This window comes from Chrysochloris asiatica, unplaced genomic scaffold (genome assembly GCF_000296735.1).
Source record: "Chrysochloris asiatica unplaced genomic scaffold, ChrAsi1.0 scaffold00045, whole genome shotgun sequence".
Taxonomy (NCBI): domain Eukaryota; kingdom Metazoa; phylum Chordata; class Mammalia; order Afrosoricida; family Chrysochloridae; genus Chrysochloris; species Chrysochloris asiatica.
This window is the reverse complement of record NW_006408563.1, coordinates 7,525,228-7,550,006: the sequence shown is the minus strand read 5'-3', so window position 1 is coordinate 7,550,006 and position 24,779 is coordinate 7,525,228. Positions and strand designations below refer to the sequence as shown.

Sequence of the window (24,779 nt, the reverse complement as noted above, 5' to 3'; positions counted from 1 at the left end):
GTATTTCTATTTTCAACCTTCTGAGGAAATGCCATATTGCTTTCCAGAGAGGTTGGACCATTTTGCAGTCCCACCAGCAATGCAGGAGTGTCCCAGTCTCGCCACATCCCTGCCAGCATTTATTGTCCTCTACATTTTTTATATAGATTGTTTTTTATCAAGAAAACCTTTTTTTAAAAAAAAAACTTTTTACAACATTGGTCTCCTACAAAATTTGTCCTTTTGTGACTGACTAATTTTACTCAACATAATTTCCTCCAGGTTCATCCATTTTGTGAGGTATTTTGTAGATTCATCGTTGTTCTTCAACATTGTGTAGTATTACATTGTGTGTATGCAGCAAAGTCTGTCTAACCATTGTCTTTTGTAGACAGCATACTGAAAGATCCTGTTTTCTTATCCAATTTGCTGTTTCTCTTCACTGGTGCATTTAGTCCATTTATGTGTAATTATCTATAGGTATAAATTGATTGCTGTCATACTTTGCTTTGTGTGTTTTTTTGTGGTGTTTCTGGTTGTTTTGTGTGTTTTTTGTGGTATTTCTGGTCCACGTAATTTTCTGCACTGAGTTAATTTTTTGTGTGTGGGTTTTCTTTTCATTTTTGTTGTGTTCATGTTTATAAAATCTTTCTGATTTTCCACTTTTATTTTAATATGCAGGTGTATTAATTTTCTTTGAAGTTAACCTGTGATTTCTTAATTTTTTTCCCCTGTTTAAAACAGTCTGTTTTATCTTAAAATCTGCTTGTTTGTCATTTGAAAGTTCTGTATTGACACTGTTCCCTCTTTTTTGCTTTATGGTTGACTTTATAATAATTTGATGTCTCTGGTTCCCTATTTTCAGACTTGTAAATTTGTTTTACTTTAAATACATCTATATCTGGATTGAATTCTGGGTGGTGTGGTCATGTATGGTAATATTTGCTACTGTTGGTTCTCAGTCTACAGAACACCCTTTAACATTTTTTATAAAGTTGGTCTGGCAATTACAAATTAATTATGTTTATCAGGAAATGTCCTAACTTTGCTGTCATATTTGAGGTACAGAGTTTTATGTATGCAGTCTCACTGCCTTGCCTGCATGGCTTCTGGTGAGAAATTAGAGCTTAATTTTACTGGTTCTCCTTTGTAGGTAACTTTTCATTTTTTCCTGAGCTTGTTCTCAGGATTCCTTCCTTGTCTTTGGTTTTGGAAAGTTTGATTGTATGCTTTAGTGATTTTCTTTTTTTATCCATTCATTCATGCTGTCTCAGTTTGAGTTCACCAAAACTAGATCCTGCGACAAGATCTTGAAAATAAGACAAGAATATGGTTTAGGAGGTGATCTCAAGAAACAGAGATTGGGGAGGTAAGACAGGAAAGGAGATAAATCCATAAAAGGATATATTAGTAAGAGACCCAAACTCACTAGGGACCCTCTAGGAGACTTTGTGGAACATGCTTCAAGATTGTCTCTTGATTGAGGCATCAGGGGTATTGATCTACCAACTCCTACCCCCACTGGTTGAAGGTTGCTGCTGGGCTGTCTGTAAACTTGTTAACAAGCAAGCAGGTTCCATGGCTAGAGAATGCTCGTTGGGTATATGAGGTCTATCTGCGGCTGACCTCAGGTAGGAATGAGGACATGTGGATAGAGGGCAGAAAGCTTCTGCTATGCACACATTTGCATGTTCCTTATCGTATTAATTTATTAAATACTCTGCTAATTTTCTTCATCAGTGGTCATTTATCCATTTATAAGAAACATTGGTTTAGACTCATGTGATCATACAGGACCTAGTAGACCATGGATACTTATCAGTCAGGTGTAGACATGATAGCAGACCATAAGTCCAGCAGAGAAATCAGGACCGGGGATAAGAACCTAGTTGTTGTTAGGTGCTTTGGAGTCAGCTCCTACTCATGAGGATCCTATGCACAACAGAAAGGAACACTGCCTGATCCTGCACTATCCTCACAGTTGTTATGCTTGAGCCCATTGCTGCTGCCACAGTGTCAATTCATCTAGTTGGAGTTCTTCCTCTTTTTCACCAAGCCTCTACTTTACCAAGCAAAGTTTCCTTCTCCAGCGTCTGGTCCCTCCTGATAATATGTCCCAAGTATGAGAAACAGAGCCTTGCCATTCTGGCTTCTAAGTAGCAATCTGACTATACTTCTAACACAGATTTGTTTGTTCTTTTGGAAGCCCATGATACTTTTAGTATTCTTCTCCAACACCATACTCAAATGCATCAGTTCTTCTACAGTTTTCCTTATCCATTGTCCAACTTACACCTGCATATATATGAGGCTGTTGAAAATACCAAGGCTTGGGTCAGGCATACTTTAGTCCTCAAATTGATATCTTTGCTTATGAACACTGTAAAGAGGTCTTGTGCAGCAGATTTATCTAATGCAATAGATTGCTTGATTTTTTTAAGTTTTTATTGTGATTGAGTGATAGTTTACATAGGAGAACATCGGTTTTACATTCATCATTTCATTGCAATGATTACAGTCTCCTCCATGCATAGTGATTTTCTTTGGGGTTTGTTTGGGTTCTTTCAGCTTCTTGTATGCGGATCGTCTCATCTTTCATAATGTTAGGGAAGTTTTCTTCCAACAATTCTTTGTCAATTTTCTCTGTGCTTTTTATTGTCTCTTCCTGTTCTGGAATTCTAATCACCCATAAGTTGTTCCTCCTCATGGTGTCCCTTAGGCTGTCTTTGGATTTTATCACTTTTTTGGTTATTCTTCTAGTGTGTTAGTATTCAGAGACTTATCCTCAAGCTCACTAATTCAGACTTCCATTGTGTCAGAAATACTCCTCTGCACTTTCAATATATTGTCCATTTCTGAAATCTTAGAATTAATCTTCTAGATTTCTAATCACAGGTTTTGTATTGCTTCAAATTTTGCATTTATTTTGTCGTTTGTTCTTGTAGTGTTTTCCTGAATTCTTCAAAGATTCTGTGTTCTCCTTCCTTTCTTCTATCTTTCTGTCTGTCCTTTGAAGGTACCCAAATATCACTCTTTTGAATTCTTTTTCAGTTAGGTCCATTACCTTTTCTTCCTCAGAAACATTTTCTGGCTCTACATCTTGATCATTTGTTTGAACCATTCTATCTTGTTTCATTGTGTGAGTTAAAATTGTCTTGTCTTTAGGGTATTGTGGGGTTGCCATACTTATATTTAACTGATGATTCATTGTTGATGTGTTCTTCGGTTCTCACCATATGTGTCCTTTGGATGTAGTTAAAGAATGGAGCATGTACACCATTCTTGTTTACCATTCATACACAATTTAGGGTGGGTTTGACTGGTGTTCTTGATCAGGTGATGTAGGAGATGGTACTGGATCTTGCCCAGTGGGTGGCGTTGTAGTTGTGGCTGGGCTGTATAGGCATGGTTGCTGTCTCCTGACAGGTAGGAATGAGAAACACCGCCTCTGTGTTCCCCCCATACACATTCAAGAAAACAAAACAGAATAAACAAACAAGGAACCAGCAAAAAAGAGAGAAAAATAAAAGTAGGCAGCAACCATACAAAAGAATATAATAGCTATAAAGACAAAAGAGGGACAAGAAAATAGAGCTATGAAAGAGAATAAATAAGAAAAAAGATAAAAGGAAGAAATTAAAAAACAACAACAAATTAGAAAACTAGAGAGAGGGAACATTTTAAGATTAAAAGAAAAAGAGAGTAGAGAGTAGTAAAAAGAAAAAACCCAAAGGGGGAAAGGAATTAAAAGAGGGGAAATGAAAAATAGGAAAAAAGAAGAGAAAACAAAAGCAGAGATAGAAAATAAAATTCACGGGAATGTGAAAAGGAGGAAGAGAAAGAATAAACAAACAAAAACAAACTACAAAAGGAAAGAAAAAAAAAAAAAACCAATACAAAAAACAGTGCAGCTTTTGGACCTGGAGAGGAGAAAACTGTGGGGCTCCTGCAAGCCAAGGACCTTACAAGGTAGGTGTGGAAGGGATGTGACAGCAGAGTTCCAGGCCCTAGATGGAGTTCCTATTATAGCCTCAGTGTTGTCTATATTCAGGGCACTCAATCTGGAAGTACTTCATGGTGGCCTTTAATGGAGCTTATTTCAGTGTCTGTCAGGACCACAGGGGAGCTGGTGACAGGGTAATTGGTTAAATGCTGGTGTGGTGGCTCTGCATGTTTTGTACGTCTGGAGCAAAGCCTGCCTGAATTCAGGCAGAAAAGTGACACAGCTGGCCCTTACCTCCCACTAGCATGACTCCCAACAATGTAGCATCTGACTCCTGGAGAATAGGTCTGTGCTGGGGATGGAGGAGTGTGGGAGCTGTGGTCACCAGGCGAGCTTGGGGGAAAGAAAGAATAGCAGCTTCCCCATAGCCTCTTGTGAATCTGCTCTACCAGATAAACCTCTGTTGCCAAAACTGCTCACAAAGTTTCTAGCTGGCCATTCATTAGTCATTCTCCCCCTCTCACCATCACTGCTCAGTTTCTCCTTAAAGCAAGCACTCAGTCCACTTCTCTAACCTTTCCTTTGAAATTCAGGGTTCCTGAATTTTCATCTGTGTTTGTTTCAGTTTGTCTCTCGTATCTTTGTTGTCAAGTGTACATGTTGTGAGTCTGCGTAAGAACCAAAGATTTTTTTTAAACCTAGGCCAAAGTAGGTTTGTACTTATTTCAAGCAATTTGAAATGTAATTAAATCTTATTACAACAAAAGAAATCATAGTGCTGTTTGCTGAAATTTTATTTCACTGATTATATTATGATTATGAGAAGGCAGAGGCATTTACTATGTATGCCAGGCACCATGCTAAGTGCTTTACATGCATGATTCTGTTTAATCTTATAACAGCTCTGTGAAGTTGATATCTGTGTCCCCATTTTACAGATGAGAAAATGAAGACTCATTCATTAAATTACAGACTTCAGCAACACTCCTGAACTGTTGCTCTAACACTACAGCCCATGTTCTTCATCACAATTTCTGATACTTGACTTTCTTCCTATTGATCATTTTGTAGTATGAGCTGAATAACAAAATGAGAACTTACTAGAATTATTATTTAATACCTGACTTGACTGTTTAGCAGCCTTCTTAGACATTGTATATTTATTTCCATAGGAGCATTGTTTGAACAGAGCCAAAATTTAGTAAAGTCCCCCAAAATTTCGTACACCTAAGTCTTAAGAACAGAGGTATAGTAGCTCTATAATTTAGTCTACTGAATGTAATGTACAAAGTATATATATGATAAACTATATTGTTTCTTTTAAGTACTTTTGGTTTTTTTCTACTTGTTAAAATCAAGCACATCATATTTTATATAATTACTAATTTATTCTTTTTGAACATAGTATATTATAAGCTCTCTTTCTTACTAGTTGGGTATATGTCTGGGCAAGTTATTTAACTTCTTCAGTACTCAGTTTCCTCATTGTAAAATAAGAATGAAGTTTTACCTACCTTATAGGATTACAGTATGTATCAAAGGAGATAATTGATGTGAATTACTTAATACAGTACCTATACAGTAAGCATTCAAAACATTATTGTGTGTGATTCGTCAGATGTAAGACTGATGATCTTATCTGTAAATCTTCATTAGTTCACAGTCAGAAGTTTAAAAAAATTATATTCAAATTAAAAATAATTGTTCTTTTATATTAATAAAAATGTCAAATCTCACTCTAAAATATACAGATGTTTAATCAATGAAAATATTTCTTTAATCTGCATGAGTTATATGATTTAATGTATGTAAAAATTTAAAGTGGACAAATATAAATTACTTTTAGAGTTATAAACTGTATTTCACAGGTATGTATTCTAAAAGAGAGTCTTTTTCTCTTTGGGTTTTAAAATACATTGCTATATGGTTATGTTAATATTTTATATTCTCCACAGAAAATTTGTAGAAAGAGAATTGTTCAGACCTGATGAAATACCTGAAAGACATAATTTATCTTTTTTTCCAACTGTAAATGATATAAAAAATCACATCCATGAGGTACAGAAATCCTTGAGAAGTGGAGATATGGTATATAGCTCAGAGATTATTCCAGCAACGGTATGATTACAGTATAATTCCTTTTTTTGTAAAAATGGTTCTTAGCTTCTAGTAACATATGGCTTAATAGGAATGGTTGCTGCTAGACCATCTGTAAAAACTGTGATATAAGAAAAAAATGATATATCTTTATTAAAACATAAAAGCTAGGGGTTCTCAGATTAAATTTTCTTATTACTCTGCAAAAAAAATAAATAAGTGGCATCAGCCACTCCTCCCACAGCCATCTCTATCCAGTTGGGTTCAAGAATTCATTGCAATGGCCATACTCACAGTTATGGGGTTTATTAGGGAAGTTAACCGGTTACAATTCAGGGTCAGAAATGTTCAGGGCACAGTTGTGCCAGTCAGGATACCCTCTCCTCAGCCATGCCCACAGGCAGGCCTCTCTCTGCCTGGGCCGTGTTGCATAGCTCTTATAGGGCTGCTGATAAATGCCCACAGGACACACCACTCCACCATAAGCCTCAGCTTGAAGGCACTCAGCTCTAGCTCTGTGGGACAGCAAACCTAACTTACGCAATGAAGTGCGTAGAGGCATCCCACTCTGCAAGCAAGTCTCCTGCCCAAAACCACTCAGCTATATTTGATTCATGGACTGGGAAGTTCACTGCACTGTCTTGTACTCTGGTTTGGTTCTGCTGCTGCTGTTTCTTTGCCCCCTCTTTATTGCAGCTTTCTGTCCCTGGGTCAAGGAAGTGTAGTGTATAGGGATCTCAAAGTCCAAAGGACATGCTCCGCTCCTGGCTCTTCTTTGATGGTTGTGAGGTCCCCTGTATCTGCTTCTGAGATGGCTCATTTAATACACATTAGCGTTCCAGGTTTTTATAATCCAGTTAACCTTTTAACTACTCACAGCTGAATCATATACTCCTGTCAGCACCTTCTCCTACCTTCTCTTATTCAGACCCATCAGGGAAAAAGTGGCAGATTACAAAGACTGTAGTTACAGCAGACATCAAATAATTCACTGCACAGCAACTCTCACAAGAAGAAAAATCAGTGCACTTTTAACTCTGACTCTAATAAAAACAGTAAACTTCCTTTTAAAGGAAACATGTTCTTGTTGTTAAGTGGTGTTGAGTCGGTTCCAACTCATTGCAACCCTATATAGGAATTCCAAGGAGCAGTTGGTGGATTTGAACTGCTGACTTCGTGGTTCGCTGTCCAGCACTGATACTACAGCGACACACCAGGAGTCCCTGCAAAAAATACTGTTTTGTAAAAAAAATTTTTACAGACATTCATTGAGTACATACTTTGTATATTTCCCCCTAAATACATTCATGCACTTCTTTTAAATACATGAGCAAATTTTAAGTACAATAGCTCAGACTTGAGTAAATAAAGTGACAATGTTGCTTCCATATGGATTTCAGTATAGCCTCACACTGTGATAATGTTTTCTCCTGAATATTTGTTACTTCTATGAAAATTTTACCTATCCCAAACATAACTATAGTTAACTGTTTTTGTTGTTGTTAAGATCCGTTGAGTCGATTCCGACCCATAGCGACCCTGTATAGGGTTTCCAAGGAGCAGCTGGTGAGCTTGAACCACCGACCTTGCAGTTCAAATGGCTTTGCAGTCTGGCACATTAACCCACAGTGCCACTAGAAAGTACTAATTACAATACTTGCAGTTATTATGGAATTAAAATCTCAGTAACAGTATCCTTTGGTCTCTAAACGTTTACTTTTTAAACTCTGTAACTGAATGGATTCAGATTTTTTTTTTTTAAGCCAGAGATACTACTATTCCTTGCTTTCCAAACAATTATTCACTATGAAGAATTCAACTAAGAACTAAAACATATTTTGTTAGCGTTGTTCCCTGTTACCTAAACTTGCTTTCCAAATACTTTCTTTCCAAGCTTGGTAATCAGGTATATTTGAATAGTAAATATACTTGTGCTATGAAAATGTGAATAAATGAAGACAGTAATTATAAAAGAAAATGTAGTTATTACTATAATGGAATAAAGTATAGTTGTATTGATGTTTGAAAATATATTACTATAAATGCTTTATTATATTTACTGAAATATACATTCCCATTTCAGCTTCAATGGACTACAGACAATGGGAATATTCTCAGAGAGACTGTGACAGTTACATTTGCAGAAGGTAGGTTTTCTTGATTATATTTAAAATGTAAAATCAAAGATGTGTTGAAACTGGAAGGAACTTGTTGTTGTTGTTGTAAAGTACTTTGAGTCAGTTCCAACTCATGTCAACCCCTTATAGAGTGTCCAAAGAGTGGCTGGTGGGTTTAAACTACCAACTTTTAAGTTAGCAGTCCTATAACATCACACTATAACTTAAGGTACTATATTTTCTAATTAAATATTATAAGGAGCCTGGTAGATTAGTGGGTTACAAACTGGGCAAGGTCAACAGTTTAAATCTACCAGGCGCTCCAAGGCAGAAAGAAGAGTCTTTCTGCTCCCTTAAAGATTTATAGCCTCAGAAACCCTATAGAGGATCACTGTGAGTTGGAACCAACAGGACAGCACAAAACCACCATCACTATCAATGAAATATTATAGATGGGAAAACCATGGTTCAAAGAGGCAACAGCAATTATTTTAGGGTTTATGAAAATATTTCCAGGTATTTACATTTCCTTCTGTAATCAACTTTTATACTTCTTTGTGACTGAAATTTTGTCTAGCAAAATGAACTAGGAAGTCAAACTTATTCCAATAGTAATCAATTTTAGATACCCTGATCTGGAAATTATCATCTGTTTCATATGGTCTACCTTTTCTCATCTATTCTTATTTCTTTCTCAATATTCTAGGCTTATTTCAACCCTTTTTCATTTCTCTCTTCTGGAAATGTTTTTTCTCCTTCACTGCTGGACCACTATTCAGTCAGCAATCTCTTTGGCTTTAAGTGCTCTCTAACTTCATCCCCAGTATAAATTTTTACTTTTTGTGTTCATTCTCATCTGTTTGCATTTACCTGATAAATGTTGTATAGTTCTATGTACACTGGAGAATAAGTTCAGGACTGCAAGGTCTGTTTAAACCCAAAGGTGGGCAATTCAAATTCACCAGCCGCTCCCGCTAAGAGTTGAAATTAACTTGATGGCACTTAAAAACAACATTAAAATCTTCCATAATGTTTTGAGCTCATCAGGAGCAAGCATTGTATTTTATTCAAATAGTTTACTTAGTTCCTAGCATATACAAATAAAGTACAGTTGTTTCTTTATTCTTCCACTTATTCATGCTTATAATTCACTTATTCTACACATTTTACTCACTGTATTGAATTCTGGGCGTAGAAAATAACTGGTAATTTTCTTATTTCATCAAACTTAAGTTTAGTAAGCAAAAACACATTAAATAAATATTTTCTAGTTAATTACTATTATGAAGCATACCATGGCAATTTATGTTTCCAGTGGCTAATTTTTTTTGCAAGTAGATCACCAGGTCCTACTCTGTCTTAGTCTGGAAACTCTATTGAAACCTGTCCACCATGGGTGACCCTGCTGTTATGTTCAGTACTAGTGGCATAGCTTCCAACATCACAGCAACAGGTTAACCACCATATTATAACACACTGTCTGGAAGTTGTTAAGGATTTCATTTTACTTGGATCCACAATCAATGCACATGGAAGCAGCTGTCAAGAAATCAAGCAATCTGTTGCATTGGGCAGATCTCCTACAAAACATCTCTTTAAGTGTGTCATTTGGCATCTGACCTCCTCTAACTTAACAATAGGGGAGGAGAGAGAATCACCATCAGCATCAACCCAGGCAGACTCCTGTGACGCAGAGCTTAAACATGCCTCCACCTTTAAACCCTTTCACCAACTTTGACACCAACTGTCCCTCCCACTGTACTCTACTTCTGTGTTATTTTCGTTAATTCATTGCAATGGTCACACAGAACTTACAGACAACACTCAAAGTTGTGGGATTGATTTGAGAAATAACTGGTTACAATTCAGGATTGGAAACACTGAGGATACATTTCTTCAATCAGATCAGCCCATTCCCTCAACCTTTCTCTGTCCCTTTCCCTCTGTCCTGATCTGACAAGTGTTAGAGAGGGTTTTTTTAAGTCTGCCAGTAAATGCCTAATAAAGTGTTTACTCCACTACACCAGTAAGCTTCTGCCTGAAGCCGTAGCTCTGTGGATCATGAAAATTTAGCTGCCTCAATTAAGTGCCCAGAGGCAACCTATTCTACTAGCTAGCCTCCTACCTGAAGACATTCAGCTTTCTTACTCTATGGCCTGGGAAACCCACAGGTCCATCTCATGCTCTTAGTTCAGCTACCTCTGTTTCTCTGCCATGACGTCTCACTGTCTCCATCTCTGTAACACAACTCTGTCTCCTAGATCAAGGAAGTTTAGCAAAGGGATCCTGAGTTCATTGGATGCACTTTACGCCTCACTATTCTTTCTTGATGGTAGTGAGATCCTCTTCTCTGCCTCTGAGAAGACTCATTTTAAACCTAGCAGATAGCAGGAAGACAAAACAGACCAATCCCAGTGTTTAGGGTGCTGTATACCTTAGTTGTATAATTAGAAAGTTATCTAATCCTCTTAGTGGACCCAAGCACCTTACATTTCTACAATCCTACCCAGTCATTTTGGAGTCCTGGAGTGGTGCTGTAAGATAAGCACTGGACTGCTAACCTCAAGTTCAGTGGTTCAAACCCATTAGATGCTCCTTAGAAACCCTATACGGGGTCACTATGATTCGGAACCAACTCAACAACACTTATAACAATACCAACAAAAACCCAGTCTTTGATTGGAGTTACAAAGGCAATGATTGTTGTTGTTAAGTGATGTCAAGTTGTTGTTAAGTGATGTCTATAGGGCTTCCAAAGAGTGTGTGGTGAGCTTGAAATGCCGACCATGTGGTTCAAACTGACTTTGCAATCCAGCTCATTAACCAGCAGTGCCACACCATTAGAAGTGCCATATTTATATAAAGGAGATTGACATATCAGTGAATTGGAGATTCATATTATGTTGAAGAACAATTGTAGTCAAGTACCTGAAAAATATCTCTGAAAGAATAAGTAAGTGGCTTGCCTACTGTTGTAAAATAGACACTTGAGTGGGATAGAAAGGAATGTTGGAAAACATTACAAAAAGCTTGTAAGCCCATCTTCAGCCTGTAACTGATTGGAATACTTAAATGGGGTTCTAGAACTTGCCAGTGAAATAGGCCTCTTGCAGAGCCTTTGGAGTGTTTTGGACCTTAGGTGGAATCCAGAGCCCCATCCAGAACCTTCTGAGATGGGACATTCTCACTAGAAAGGAAAAGCTGACCAGCCTGGAACAGCTAGAGTGACAGAAGATACATCTTCAAAGAAAGATCATCAGGAAAAACCCAAAACAAAAATGACATTATGACTGGCTACAATAAGAATAAGCAAGTTGTTCGCCGGGAAGCCATCAAGGCAAGCAATGAAGTTCCCTCAGGACAAACCCTCCTTTAAGACTGAAACTCAAGGAATCATATGAGCAGGCATATAAGCTTGCTGACAACCACGTGGTCTACTGGTGAGTGGAAGAGGGGGAAAGGCAGCAATGAAGAAATGGGCTGAGTTTGACATGTTCTATGGACTTCCATTGATCTGGAGATGAGAGAGAGAAAAGGAAGGACTGGTTGGTCCAAAGTGTGGTGAGACCTGGGGACCCCTGAGCCCATGGACAAGGACATAGCCACAGAGGGCTAGAGGGTGAGAGTGAAGCATCCAGCTGCTATGAAGTGAGGGGAGATGCACAAGAACACCCAAACTTGCAGATAGTACCCATTTGACCTAGCCTCAATGGCTTGATAATCAGAACTCGACCAGAGGAAGATAAAATAAAATAAATTTTATAAAGGAAACAAGGGTAAATTGCTACAATTTGATGAACTTGACCTATACTCATGGAGGTAGTAGTTCTAAATACCAACAGAGAGGGAAGGGAATCTTCACATCAAGTATCAATGCTATCCCCTCTGTACACAGGGTAGATAGGGGTGGACAACTTAGACGTCGGTTCCCTAAAATGAGGCTGTAATAAAGGCATGAAGTGATTGGCTTACAAGGTTTCAAGAGGGAGTTTAAGAGTGTTTAAGGGAAGATAAGATAGAGTCCCCACTGAATAGTTTTCATCTTGTCTAGATGGGTCTAAGGAGCTCTGATAGCATAGTGGTTACAAATCGGGCTGCTAATCTCACAGTCAGCAGTTCGAAACTACCAGCTGTTCCGCAGGAGAAAGATGAGGCTTTCTGCTCCCATAAAAATTTATAGCCTCGGAAACCCTGTACAGGGTTGCTGCGAGTCGGAACCAACTCCACAGCACATAACAACAACAACAACAGATGGGTCTAGTAAAAAGAGATGGGGGTAAGAGTCTTATAATTCAATAGTGAGTAATTGTTATCATGACTAATTGCGACTGTCACAATTGTAAAGGTAGAAGTTTTGTAACAAAAATGGGGGAATAGTTAATTTTACAGTCCAGACCATCAAGGGACCATCAAGGGAGAAGAGCACAAGTGGAATGTGGGACCTTATCCAGAGAAGCAGCGACACCAGACATGGGGGCAGAGATGGGGACATGGAGAGAGGGAACAGCTGAGGACTCTAGATTCATGGGAAGAGAGGGACTGAGAGCTAGCAGCCAGAAGGCACACTGGCAGACTGTGCTCTTTGGTGGTGTAAATTATTATATACACCTGAGTGTTTAAAAAAAAAAAGAGCTAAAATGAATAGAGAGAAATACTGTTAACTGATGGTACATGGAGAGGATTATAATCATTGTTATGAAGCAAGTTGTATGATTTGTTGAATGTAAAGCTGATGATTTCCCCTGTTAACTTTCACTCAATTCACAATAAAAACATTAAAAAAAAAAAAGAATAAGTAGTTGTGATCAGAGAATAGGTTGTTCAATTTAGAGATTTTAGAGAGAGAATAATCTGGGGTATGACCACAGTGGGCAACTGCATAATAGTGAAGTTAAAATGACATTTATTAGTAATGAAGAAGCCAAGAAATGTGAGTCTTGTTTAATTCTCCCAGAGATCCTTTGAGGAAATCCTCTTATTATCCTGTTTTTATAGATGTGAAAAGTGAAGTTTAGAAACTGAGTTAAACAATATATTGAATGAAGATCACACAGTAAAGCCAGACCCTTGTCTGACACTAGTGCCATTTTAAAACTTACTCATTTACTGTGGAAACAGTAAGTTTTTGTTGATTTTTTAAAATATATAATTTATTTTTATTGTTGTTGTTGAGAACATACACAACAGAACATATCCAGTTCAAAGATTTTTGCATATACAATTCAGTGTCATTGATGACATTCTTGGAGTTGTGCAACTATTTTTCACTCTCCTTTTCTGAGTTGTTTCTCTCTCATTTACATAAACTTACTGCCCCCTCAATTTTTCTCTGATATTTTGAGCTGCTGTTGTCAATTTCAAAGGCGCCTTGGTGGGTCTGTAGGATAAGCATTGTCCTGCTAACCACAAGGTAGGCACTTCAAATCCATCAGAAGCTACTCTTCAAGAGAAAGATGAGATTTTTTTTGTCCCATAAAGATTCACAGCCTTGGAAACCCTATATAGTGTCAGTATGAGTCAGAATTATCTCAATGGGGGTCTGGTATCAATTTCTTCCCATAAATAGATCTCAAAAGAACTCAATACTTAAGACAGACATTTTTTTTACTAGCTATTGTTTGGTTTTGAGGCTTGACATGATTTTTTTTGGTTGAAAGTTTAAAGATTATCTCAAAGCAGTAGCTTCAGAGGTTGTTCCAGCCTCCATGGCTTCAGAAAATTTGAAGTTCTGTCCTTTATTTTACCCCTTTGCTTAGGACTTTTCTATAGAGTTAACTGATCAAAACGTTCAGTAGTGGTAGCCAGGCACCATCCAATTCTGGTCTCATGGCAAAGGAGGCAGTTGTTCATATGGGCAGTTAGCCCACACATTCCATGTCTTCCTCCTATTCTTGACTCTCTGTCTTCCTCTGTTGTTCTAGACAAATAGAAACCAATTATTGTAACTTGGATGGCTGCTTGCAATCTTTTAAGACCTCAGGCATTACTCAATGAAATAGAAGGTAGAACAGAAGGACTATGTACACTATTAGGTCAATTAACTGGGATGTCCCATGAAACTATGACTCTAAACCTCCAAACCAAGGAACCAAATCCCATAAGGTGTTTGGTCATACATAAGTAAACTCAGCAGCAACTCTTTTTTGTTGCTATTATTATTGTAAATATATCTATCACACAACTTTTACCAGTTTAACTTTTTGAGTTCTGGTGTGGCGTTGTGGGTTAATACACCATACTGCAAAACTGTTTGAACTTCAAGGTCGGTGGTTCAAGCTCACCAGCTGTTCCTTGGAAACCCTATACAGGGTCGCTATGGGTCGGAACTGACTTGACAGCACTTAACAACAATAACAACTTACTAACAAATTACATTAGTCAGCTGTGCAACCCTACCATTAATCAGTGTTCTTTATCCATCACTATAAACCAAAAATAAATGATTTTCTATGGACTTAAATAGATGACTATATTTTGGTAGGAGTCCTGGATAAACACTGCACTGCTAACTGCAAACTCAGTGATTCAAACCCATCAGTCATCCCTTGGGGACCCTATAGAGGGTCACTATGTGTTAGAACTAACTTGACACATTAGCAACATATTTGGGTCCTGTATAAGAATTACATGAGAATGATTCAAGTACCCCTAAGAACAATTATATTTTAAATAATGAAGATTTAATAAAGATAAGTCTTTATTTTTATTTATTTGTTCTGGAAAAAGTTAAATTTAGTACTGACTTGGTATTTAATACCTATTTTATCCCAGACATGCTATGTCTACATAAGATCAATTACATTTATAATTGAAAAACTCTATCTTTCAGCCATCTGGAGAAATTTGTGTATAGTTTAGCATCATAAAGTAGAGAATATGCTAGTTCAGTTACAGATATACTGTTGTTGTTGTTAAGTGCCATCGAATCAATTCTGAGCCCTAGGAGTGGCTGGTGAGCTTGAACCACCGACCTTGTGATTCAAATCAACCTTGCAGTCCAGCGCATTCACCTGCAGTGCCACATCAGGACTGTGTATATCTATACAGATTATATATTGTCTTTTAAGGAAAAAAGTTTTCTAGATCTGATCCTAGATTTACAAAATCAAAACGAGGTTGAACCTAGGAATTTATAAAGTTCTCTCAGTGATTTAGATGTTCTACCAAGTCCTGGACTTAGTAGTGGACTAAATGGTGTCTGTCCTATACATACCTTTGACCATATTTCCCATTTTAATATTGATAAAATTTGTGATTAAGGGTAGTATCTTAGAAGTTAATAGATATTATTCAGTTTTAACAGTTTATTTTTTATATAATTTAGGAAATTCACCAGGAGAATCAATTGCTGCCAAAGTGGAAGCAAATCAGACAAGAAGTTCTTTGTCTCCAGAGCCAGCCCATTTACTCTCCTCACTTTCCTCATTTCAGCCTAAAATATTTGCCCAACTGCAGGTAGGTGTAATAGCTTAATTTGGGTCCCTTCTCTTTCTTTCTTAATCTCACCCTTTTCCTAGAAGAGCCCTGGTGGTGGTGTAGGATAAGCACTGGACTGCTAACCTCAATGTTGGCAGTTCAAACCTACCAGCTTCTGCCGTGCAGGAGAAAGGTATGACTTTCTGTTCTTGTAAAGATTTATAGCCTCAGAGTGGCTATAAATCAGAACTGACTCGATGGCAGTGGGTTTGGCTTTTCTTCTCCTAGGGATTTTTAGAAAATAATGATCAAAGATGTTTTCATTATTCATTTCCTCACCTCTTTGTGTCTTGATTCAAGAAGATAATTCAAACAGTATATTTTGAAAAGGCTTAAGATTGACAGTGAATGCTATAAAATTTTTTGTTGTACTGCCTTTTTTTTTTTTTGGTTCGCATTTCTCTTACTTAATATTTGCTAGTAACTAGCACTGTGGGATAAAGCACCAGAGCGCAAGGTCAGTTTGAACCACAAGGTCAGTGGCTCAAACTCACCAGCTGCTCCTTGGAAACCCTATACAGGGTCACTGTGAGTCAGAATCGATTCTAAAGCAATTAACAACAACAGCATAAATTCTGGTGTGATGCTGTAGGATAAGCACTGGACTGCAAGGTCAGTTTGAACCACAGTGTCAGTAGTTCAAACTTAATACCCACTCCTCAGAAACCCTATATAGGATCTTTATGAGTCAGAACCTAATTGATGGCACGTAACAACAACAATATACTTTTACAGGGTCACTTTGAGTTAGAATTGACTCTATGGCAATAGGTTATACTCCTGTGAATTAATCCTGGTAGTGCAGTGGTTAAGCACTCAGCTGCTAACCAAAAGGTCTACAGTTCTAACCCACCAGCCACTCCATAGGAGAAAAATATAGCCATCTGTTTCTATTAACAGTTTTACCTTTGGAAACCATTTATGGCAGTCGTACTCTGTCATACAGGGTCATTATGTGTTAACAGCATATATAAACAGGATGGCAGCATGTTTGGTTTTTGTTTTTATTCTCGTAATATTTTATTTGTTTCAGTTTTGTGTCGAAATAATAATATATCCTAAGAGAATATTGTACATAGTGTATTTAAGCATTTTTATAAAACCCTTTTTGTTTAAAAGGGTTTGCAGTTACAACCAAGATTCACCTCTTCTGATGAATCAGCGACTCTGATACCAGTAAATAACCACCTCTCCTCCAGTCCTTCAAGACTTCTGGATTCATTAGGAAGTACTGTAATGAATAATAATTCTCTACTGCTTGGTCAGAGTCATAGCCTTCAAACAGACACATGCCTAACCCAAAACAATCATACTGCCTCTGCCATGGGCAGCCCTCCAGGACCAGATCAGAATCTAATTCCAATGGATCAGCTTGTGGAAGTTGGGGATGTTGATGATACAGAAAATCTGGAAGGAAGTGTTTCTCAGATTCTGTTGGGAGATGTGCAGACCATTCCAATACGGATTATAGACGGCCATCCCACTCTTAGTAAGTTAAAATCAGTTTATGTCATTTAAAAAATTTGTTCTAACTTTATGAATTATCATCACACCACAGAAAATCTATAATTTCTTCCTGATGGGTTTATAATATATAAATTAATTAAAATTAGAGGAGGGAGGAAATGTTTGCATTTGCATGTGTTTAATAACTTAGACTTAGTTTTTTCTTTTCCTTATTTCTAACTATTTAATCCCATTAGAAATATTCATCCTTTATTTACCTGGTTGTCCTTCAAAAATCTTTGGTGATGTGAAATCAAAAAGGTCATTTTAGAATACATAAAAAAAATGGTAAAAGAAAAGAAAAATTATTTTAGTGCCAAGATTATTATGGAAAAAATGTTATTTGTATATTTCTTCGTTCAAGTATACAGATATACTTGAATGAAGAAAACTAGAATGAAGCATGCAGGTATAAAGATTTAAAGAAATATTTTGAGTTACAGACTTACTACTGAGTTCTATGAAATTTGAAAGGGAATTAATAAAACTTGGATATTTGGGTTTAATTCAAGACCTTGTATTTTTACTTTGTAACCAATCTCGTCAGCATAGTAACAAACTCTGTTAACTACTACTTGACCTGATCATGTCATTTCTTTTACACACAACTAGTTTTTGATGGGTACTTTTGTGGGAAAAGATTTGTAATTTGGCTTTGAAGAACAAAAATACTGTTAGAAGTTATTATTGAAACATATGGAGTTATTTCCGGTTATTCAGTCATCATTATTTGGGGTAAGGAATACTGAGACAACTCCTTTTAGAAAAGAGTCACTTGGAATACTTCTGTATCTGAGTTGAGTTCTGAGTGACATTATCATACATGTTAATCTCAGGTTGTAGTCTGCTATTGTTGGGTCTTTGTCTAAAGAACTCTCTCTAGTAATTTTTGTAAGGTTGATCTGGTTTTTACAAATTCTTTTAATTTCTGTTTATCTGGAAATGTCCTAATCTCACTGTCATATTATATGGACAATTTTGCTGGGTTTATGATTCTTGGTTGGCAATTTTTTTTTTCCTTCAGAGTTTTATATATATCATCACACTGTTTTCTTGTCTGAATGGTTTCTGCTAAGGAATCAGAGCTTAGTCTTACTAGTTCTCTTTTGTAGGTAACTTTTTGCTTTTTCTGAAGTGCTCTCAAGATTCTTTCTTGTCTTTGTTTTTGAAAAGTGTGATTATAATATGTCTTAGTGATTTTCTTTTGGGGGTCTATCCTGTTTGGATTTTGTTCAACTTTTTGGATGCATATCTTCTTGTCTTTAATGATTTCAGGAAATTTTTCTTCAAGCACACATATGTAGGTTATTCCTCTTGATAATATCCCACATAAATCTTAGGCTTTCTTCGGATTCTTTGTTTTCTTTTCTTTTTCTGATTGTTCCTCCAGCAATGAATATTTAGAGATTTGTCTTCAAACTCACTAATTCGGCCATCCATTGACTCAGTTCTACTTCTTTGCTCTTTCAATGTATTATTTATTTCTGGAGTCTTAGTATTAATCTTCTAGCTTTCTGATTGTTTTTTATTTAACAAGTGAAATTTTAATAATAACATATCTAAATTAAAATTTTGGCACATCAATATTTTAAATAGGTTTTTTGTTGTTGTTTCCTAGCATGATTTTTTTCCTTCCCTTTCTCATCACAGCTAATTCTAAAACCAGTTCTGTGGAATTTGCTCCTTAGAGTTTTCAATGGCAGATTTTGGGGAAGTAGGTTGCCAAGCCTTTCTTTTAATTGTTTTTTGTATGGTTTCCAATTTTTCATTTATTTTGTCAATTTATTCTTACAGTGTTTTCCTGAATTCTTCTAAAGTTTTGTCTGTGTTTTCTTTTATTTCATCTGCAATTTTATCAATTATTCTCTCAATCTATTGAAAGTACGTAGATATTTTTATTTTAAATTCCTTATCGTAGTTTTGGTATCATTTCTGATTAATTATACTTCTTTACTCTATTTTGGTCACTTGTTTGAGGCACTCTGTTTTGTTCTGTGTGTGTGTTTAAGGTGAAATTGTCTTTTATCTGAGACACTTTGGTGTCATATTTATATTTAATTGGTGATTGTATGTTAGTATGTTCTCAGGCACTTACCACCTGTCTCCTGAGACTGGAAGTGTGAACACAGTTCTCTGTTCACTGTTTGTGTGGCATAGTTCATGATGGGTTCATGCGCCTTCAAATGTGGGGGTGGTATGCCTATTGACTGAATTGGATCCCTGCTTTATCACCAGTTTCCATTCACATCCTGTGTCTTTGGCCACTTTATCAACAGGCCACAGCCGCTAGCCAAAGCTCAAGATGGCCACACTGCTCCAGGCCAGCATTTTACTTCTCTTTCACTGCTCTTGTTATATTTCCTCTTCTAGTCAGTACTCAGTCCACCTCTCTGTCCCATCCTCTGAAACTCAAGGCCCAGAATTACCACCTGTATCACTTCATCTCCCATGTCTTTGTTACAGAGGATCTACTCAGCATATCTGCCTTCTCAGCCATCTTGTGTCCAGACAACTGGGAACATTACTTTAAAGAAAATTTGTTCAGAGGGCTATTACAATTTTCTACCAGCTTTGGACCTCTGAGAAAGTTAGTAGGAGAGAGGAGAGAAAGAAGGAATGTATGTGAATTGATCCTTACAATAACTCCCTGTGATAGGTGTGATCTTTACAATAACTTCCCCATACTACATGGTGAAACCAAGGCTCCAAGGAGTTAAGTAATTATATAAAGCTTGCATCTCGTCAGCGACAGAGAAGGGATTTAAAGCCAGATCTGTCTATCTCTAAAACTTCTTTCCATTCTGATATACTGCTGCCCTATTTGCTGTACCAAGGTATTTTTGGGAACTCTAACTAAGCCAAATTGCTTTAAAGGAGGCTATCTTTGAACTCAGACTTCCATGATTTATCAAATTACATCATTATCTGAAGGGATACTCAAATTGGATATAAACCTTAGGATCACTCAAATACAGCCTTTACTGGTTCTTTATGTTGTTGTTGTTAAGTACCGTGGAGTTGGTTCCGACTCATAGCGACCCTGCACAGGGTTTCTGAGGCTGTTAATCTTTATGGGAGCAGAATTTCTCATCTTTCTCCCGCAGAACCGCTGGTAGTTTTGAACTGTTGATCTTGAGGTTGGCAGCCCAACTTGTAACCACTATGCTACCAGAGCTCCTTACTAATTCTCTATGGATGGAATTAAATCCATCATACCCTTATGTTACAAACATTAGGTGTATGTTCAACACACTTTGCTGAGCAAATAGGACCGCATTATCTCTGTCCTCTATAGCAGCTGAAAAATGGATATTCCTGAGAAAAATGAAGATTTAATATTAGGCATTTCACTTGCCAGTTTATAATAATAGTGCTGGTATGCCCCATTTAGATTAATTTGGTCGTAAGTACTGTGAAATCAGAATGGTAATAATATTATGAAATGCTTTCAAAGAGCAAGTAACAGCTCAGACAGCTAAGTCAGTAAATTTCTTCCCCCCTACCCCAAGGTACTTATACAGTCAAGTTCCTTAAGGGAAGGAAATTTTTCCTTGATATGTAACTGTCTATGGGTACCACATGGACATGGTAATGCATCATGAATTTATGATACATATTCCTGCAAACAGCAAAACAAATAATTTCTAGATTAATCAGAAGCATCCTGATTTTATTTAAATATATTTTAACTATGATTAAATTTAAATGTATGATATTCCTTATAACTTTATCAAGTTACAGGCTGCTTTTGGTCATAATATCTTTAGAAAAAAAAAAACTATGATTTTCTTTGTTCTTTTTTAATTACTAGAATCAAACTGAATTAATTTAATATAAATGACTGCTTAGATATCAGAAACATTAGGTACTCAAATACATCAACTGCTTTTCTAAATGACTTTTTTCAAACTACTGTTTTGTGCTTTGCTTCTAAGTTCATATAATTCTAGAGATTCCAGTGTTACAAAATATGTTAATCTAGGGCTTTTCTTTTATGTTTGGTTTTAAAGTTGAAGAAACTACAGAAGGTACCATTTCTGTGAGTCAAGTTAAGCAAGAACCCAAAGAACCAGCATTGTCTGTGGAAGCAAAAAAAATTTAGACTGTAAGAAATTATCTGCCACATAAATAACTGAAGCTTTTCAGAATTTACAGCTCTGGTGACTTCTGATGTCTTAGAAAAGAAGGTGAATATTGTAAAAGTATTGTCATTCTTCAGGACGGTGTGATAAATGGACTGAAGACTGTCTGTGAACAGCTTTGATTTGAAATTTACCTAATTTAAAAAGACATTTTACTCTTACTTTGTATAATTATGACGCTTTCTGTTTGTCTAATAAGGCCAGTATTTCAGTAGATAGTCAGTTTATCCTTAGTGATGTAGTCTGAAGACAAACAGTTATCTTACTCATCTCCTGGGAATACAAAATTTTGATGTTTAAATAACAGCAAAAAAACACCATCAACACACCTGTGTGTGAGTGTATGTTCGTGTGTGTGAATCATTAATTTTTTTAAAAAAATCATAATTGAACATATTCCCTCTATAAAGTTGTGAAGAAATTCTTAATTGGCAGGTAGGTGAGAGAAAATTTATAGGTGTCGTATGTTTCATTTGGGAAGATCAACAATAGATATTATAACATTAAGCCCAACAGTCATATCTTTGGAAACTGTGTAGTTGCATTTTAGCTTCTTTCCTTATACTTTTTATACTTACAACTATTAACTAATAGTATACCAACAGTCCATCTAATAGAATTTTAAACATCTTGGTAAGTACTGAGAATTTTTAACTTGAATTAATCAGATAAGCAACAGAAATACATATATGTAGCACGAATTTGTACTGTTAGTTAAACACTTCTTACGAGTAGTAAGATACAGTTATTAAGACAGTAATTATAAGAATAATAGAGTCTCCTGGCATTTGCAGATAATTTGGGGACTTCTTGATGGCATCAAAGGAGTTTTTGTTCTGTTTCTTATTTTATATTGAAGATTTCACTCTGATAGAAAAACATTTCAATTGTATTTGTATTTTTCTGTGCCAGAGTTCTTACTGAATTCACTATATATTTAGGATATATAGTATTTTAGTTCACTGTATTTTAGTTCACTGTATTTTGGAAACTTTAATGTCTGATCTGCTATCTTTGCTTATTAAGTGAATATGTTTAGTACTAGTGAGTAAATTCATTATAAACATGTTTTTCTGGAAGACTTGCAGAATGTGCCCTTTGGACATTTAAATGAAAATATATTTTTTATTTTGTATGTGTATGCCAAAAAGAAAAAAAAAATCAGCTTAAAGCCTTTTTTCTCCCAGAGATCATTAGTGATTGTTTGTTTTTTTTTCAAAGAATTTCAACTATATATTAATATTTAATTTTAAAGCATGCATAAAAATAAAATATGAAATTTAACCTTAATACTTAAAATTTAGTCAATTTTCACTTTTATAAATTCAGGCTTCCATTATTAATTCATTTTTATTTCAGATACATGAAGTGTAACTAAATTTAAAGCACCCTCATATTAGAAGTGGGTTGTTGTTGTTAAGTGCCATTGAGTCGGTTCTGACCCATAGCGACCCTGTATAGGTTTTCCGAGGAGCAGCTGGTGAGCTTGAACTGCCGACTTTGCAGTTCAAAAAGCTTTGCAGTCTGGCGCATTAACCCACAGCGCCACACCAGGACTCCTAGAAGTGGGTAGAATCCTAAAATTATTTTCTCTTCTGATTTTTACCCTGTTTAGTATAAAGTTTATGCCTTATTTAATATAAACTAATATGTAGTCCTGGTGTGGTGCTGTGAGTTAGTGCACTGGACTGCAAAGTCGTTTGAACCACAAGGTTGGTGGTTTAAGCTCATTAGCCACTCCTCAGCAACCCTCAGGGTTGCAATAGATTGGAACCGATTCGACGGAACATAACAACAACAACAATATTCAGTTACATATATTATTTTTAAATAAAAATTGCTTTTCTTTTTCCTAAGGATTGAAAATATTTGTTTTAGACATTATAATGACTGACTGCCAAATCTGACTGTGCTGTTCTAAGTTAAACACATCTCTTAGTTACCTCAGACTTAAATTTATCTTAGTTGCCTCAAACTCAGATTTCTTAGTCTGTGTGACTTCTTTTTTTTTTTAATAAGACCAAATGAATTTATAGATGAGTGATTGATAATATTTTTTCCATGCTTTATTTGTAGTTTTTATGAAAATCTATTCAAGATTTAAAATAATAGATCTTTACTTTTCAGTAATAGTAATTGTTTATTGTTAACCATTTATAATATACACCTATTCTTTGGAGACCTTCCATTCTTTTTTGATGTTGAGTTACTGAGGAGAAATGCTTGTTAAGTTGCAAACCCTAGTAAGTAACCTGTGATGATGAGAGATGTCATAAAATCCAGACTTTGTCACTTGATCAAGGATAAAATATAGCTAAGAAATATTTTTCACACCTCACTCCAGGTTAATGACTCTTCTGATACTTTTTTTTTGTTTTTAATCATGAAAATGGAAAGTGACAGTTCATTCTTCCCACAACCAAACAGAAAACAAAAGAAAAAAACAAGACTATGAAGGAAGGTTTAAATCCCTAATTGTATACTCTTTTGGTTTTTAGGTAGAAACTGGAACTGTCAATATTTTCATGTAAGTATTTCAATGAGTAGCGCTTTAAAAATGTTATCTAAATGAGTTTTTAAAAATTCATTTGTCCTCCGAAATGCATGTTCAGTCAGAACGTATGTAAAGGTGCATCACTTTTTGAAAACTATGTTTACATATTTTTAATGTTTGTTTTTTAAATACACAGGTTATTAAATACTGTGCATAAACTTTCCAGTATCTGTATTTTGGCATTCTCCTACCAGCTCTACAGCAAAGTATGACATATACTTTTGTGTGTCTTATATTACAAGGTGTAATATCTGTAATAGTGAGTTGGACATTCAAAATATGCAGAAGTTCACAATTACAGCTGAGCTTGCATCTTCATGTTCCAAGCCTCCATGTGAACTTGATATGTACTGCAGTAAATTATAGATAAATACAGCCATGGTGGGTTTTTCCCTGAATAGCAATTTTCTGTGTAAGTAGTTAGTATACTTTTAAAAGAGAGGAATGTTTCCTAAAAGGCACAAAGCAATAGAAAGTATAGGTTTTGGAATATGGGCCTTCAGTGGAGTTTCTAATTTAAGGCCCAACAGCTTGTATTTCATTTTTCTTTATATGTTGTCAAAATACATACTTAATCATGTGGGTAAAGGAAGAATGTTTAATTTGTAAAAGGTTTAAAAAGAGGTTTAAAATGTGTGTATATATATTGTAATTTAATGTATAGTGTCCTTGTTATAATTTTTTTTTTCAATAAAAATTCTGTGTAATTTTTTTCTTAATCTTGTTTGGTTTCATTTTTTATACATTTCTGGGTTAATTTTATTCATCTTGAAGATGCTGAATAAGCACTTGAATGTCTGAGATTTTAAAAAAAGAAACCTGAGAATTTTGTTCGGTTTGGAACTTGATAATTTTTAATCATAACTATCAGTAAATTAAGACCTGATATGGTACTGTGGGTTAATGCACTGGACTGCAATAGTAGGTTTGAACTGTAAGGTCAGCGGTTCAAGCTCACCAGCTGT

General features: G+C 35.9%; 1 protein-coding gene across 1 annotated transcript in view; it reads left to right on the top strand.

Annotated features, from left to right (window-relative positions):
- The window catches only part of CARF (calcium responsive transcription factor), a 75,362-nt gene extending 53,973 nt beyond the window's left edge, over positions 1-21,389 (top strand). Inside the window, 6 exon segments of the mRNA XM_006861973.1 lie at positions 5,878-6,040; positions 8,103-8,166; positions 15,461-15,591; positions 16,732-17,101; positions 21,129-21,212; positions 21,215-21,389. Of these exon segments, the coding sequence (XP_006862035.1) occupies positions 5,878-6,040; positions 8,103-8,166; positions 15,461-15,591; positions 16,732-17,101; positions 21,129-21,212; positions 21,215-21,246 (844 nt within the window). The 3' untranslated portion in view covers positions 21,247-21,389.
- Positions 21,390-24,779: the final 3,390 nt, after the last annotated feature.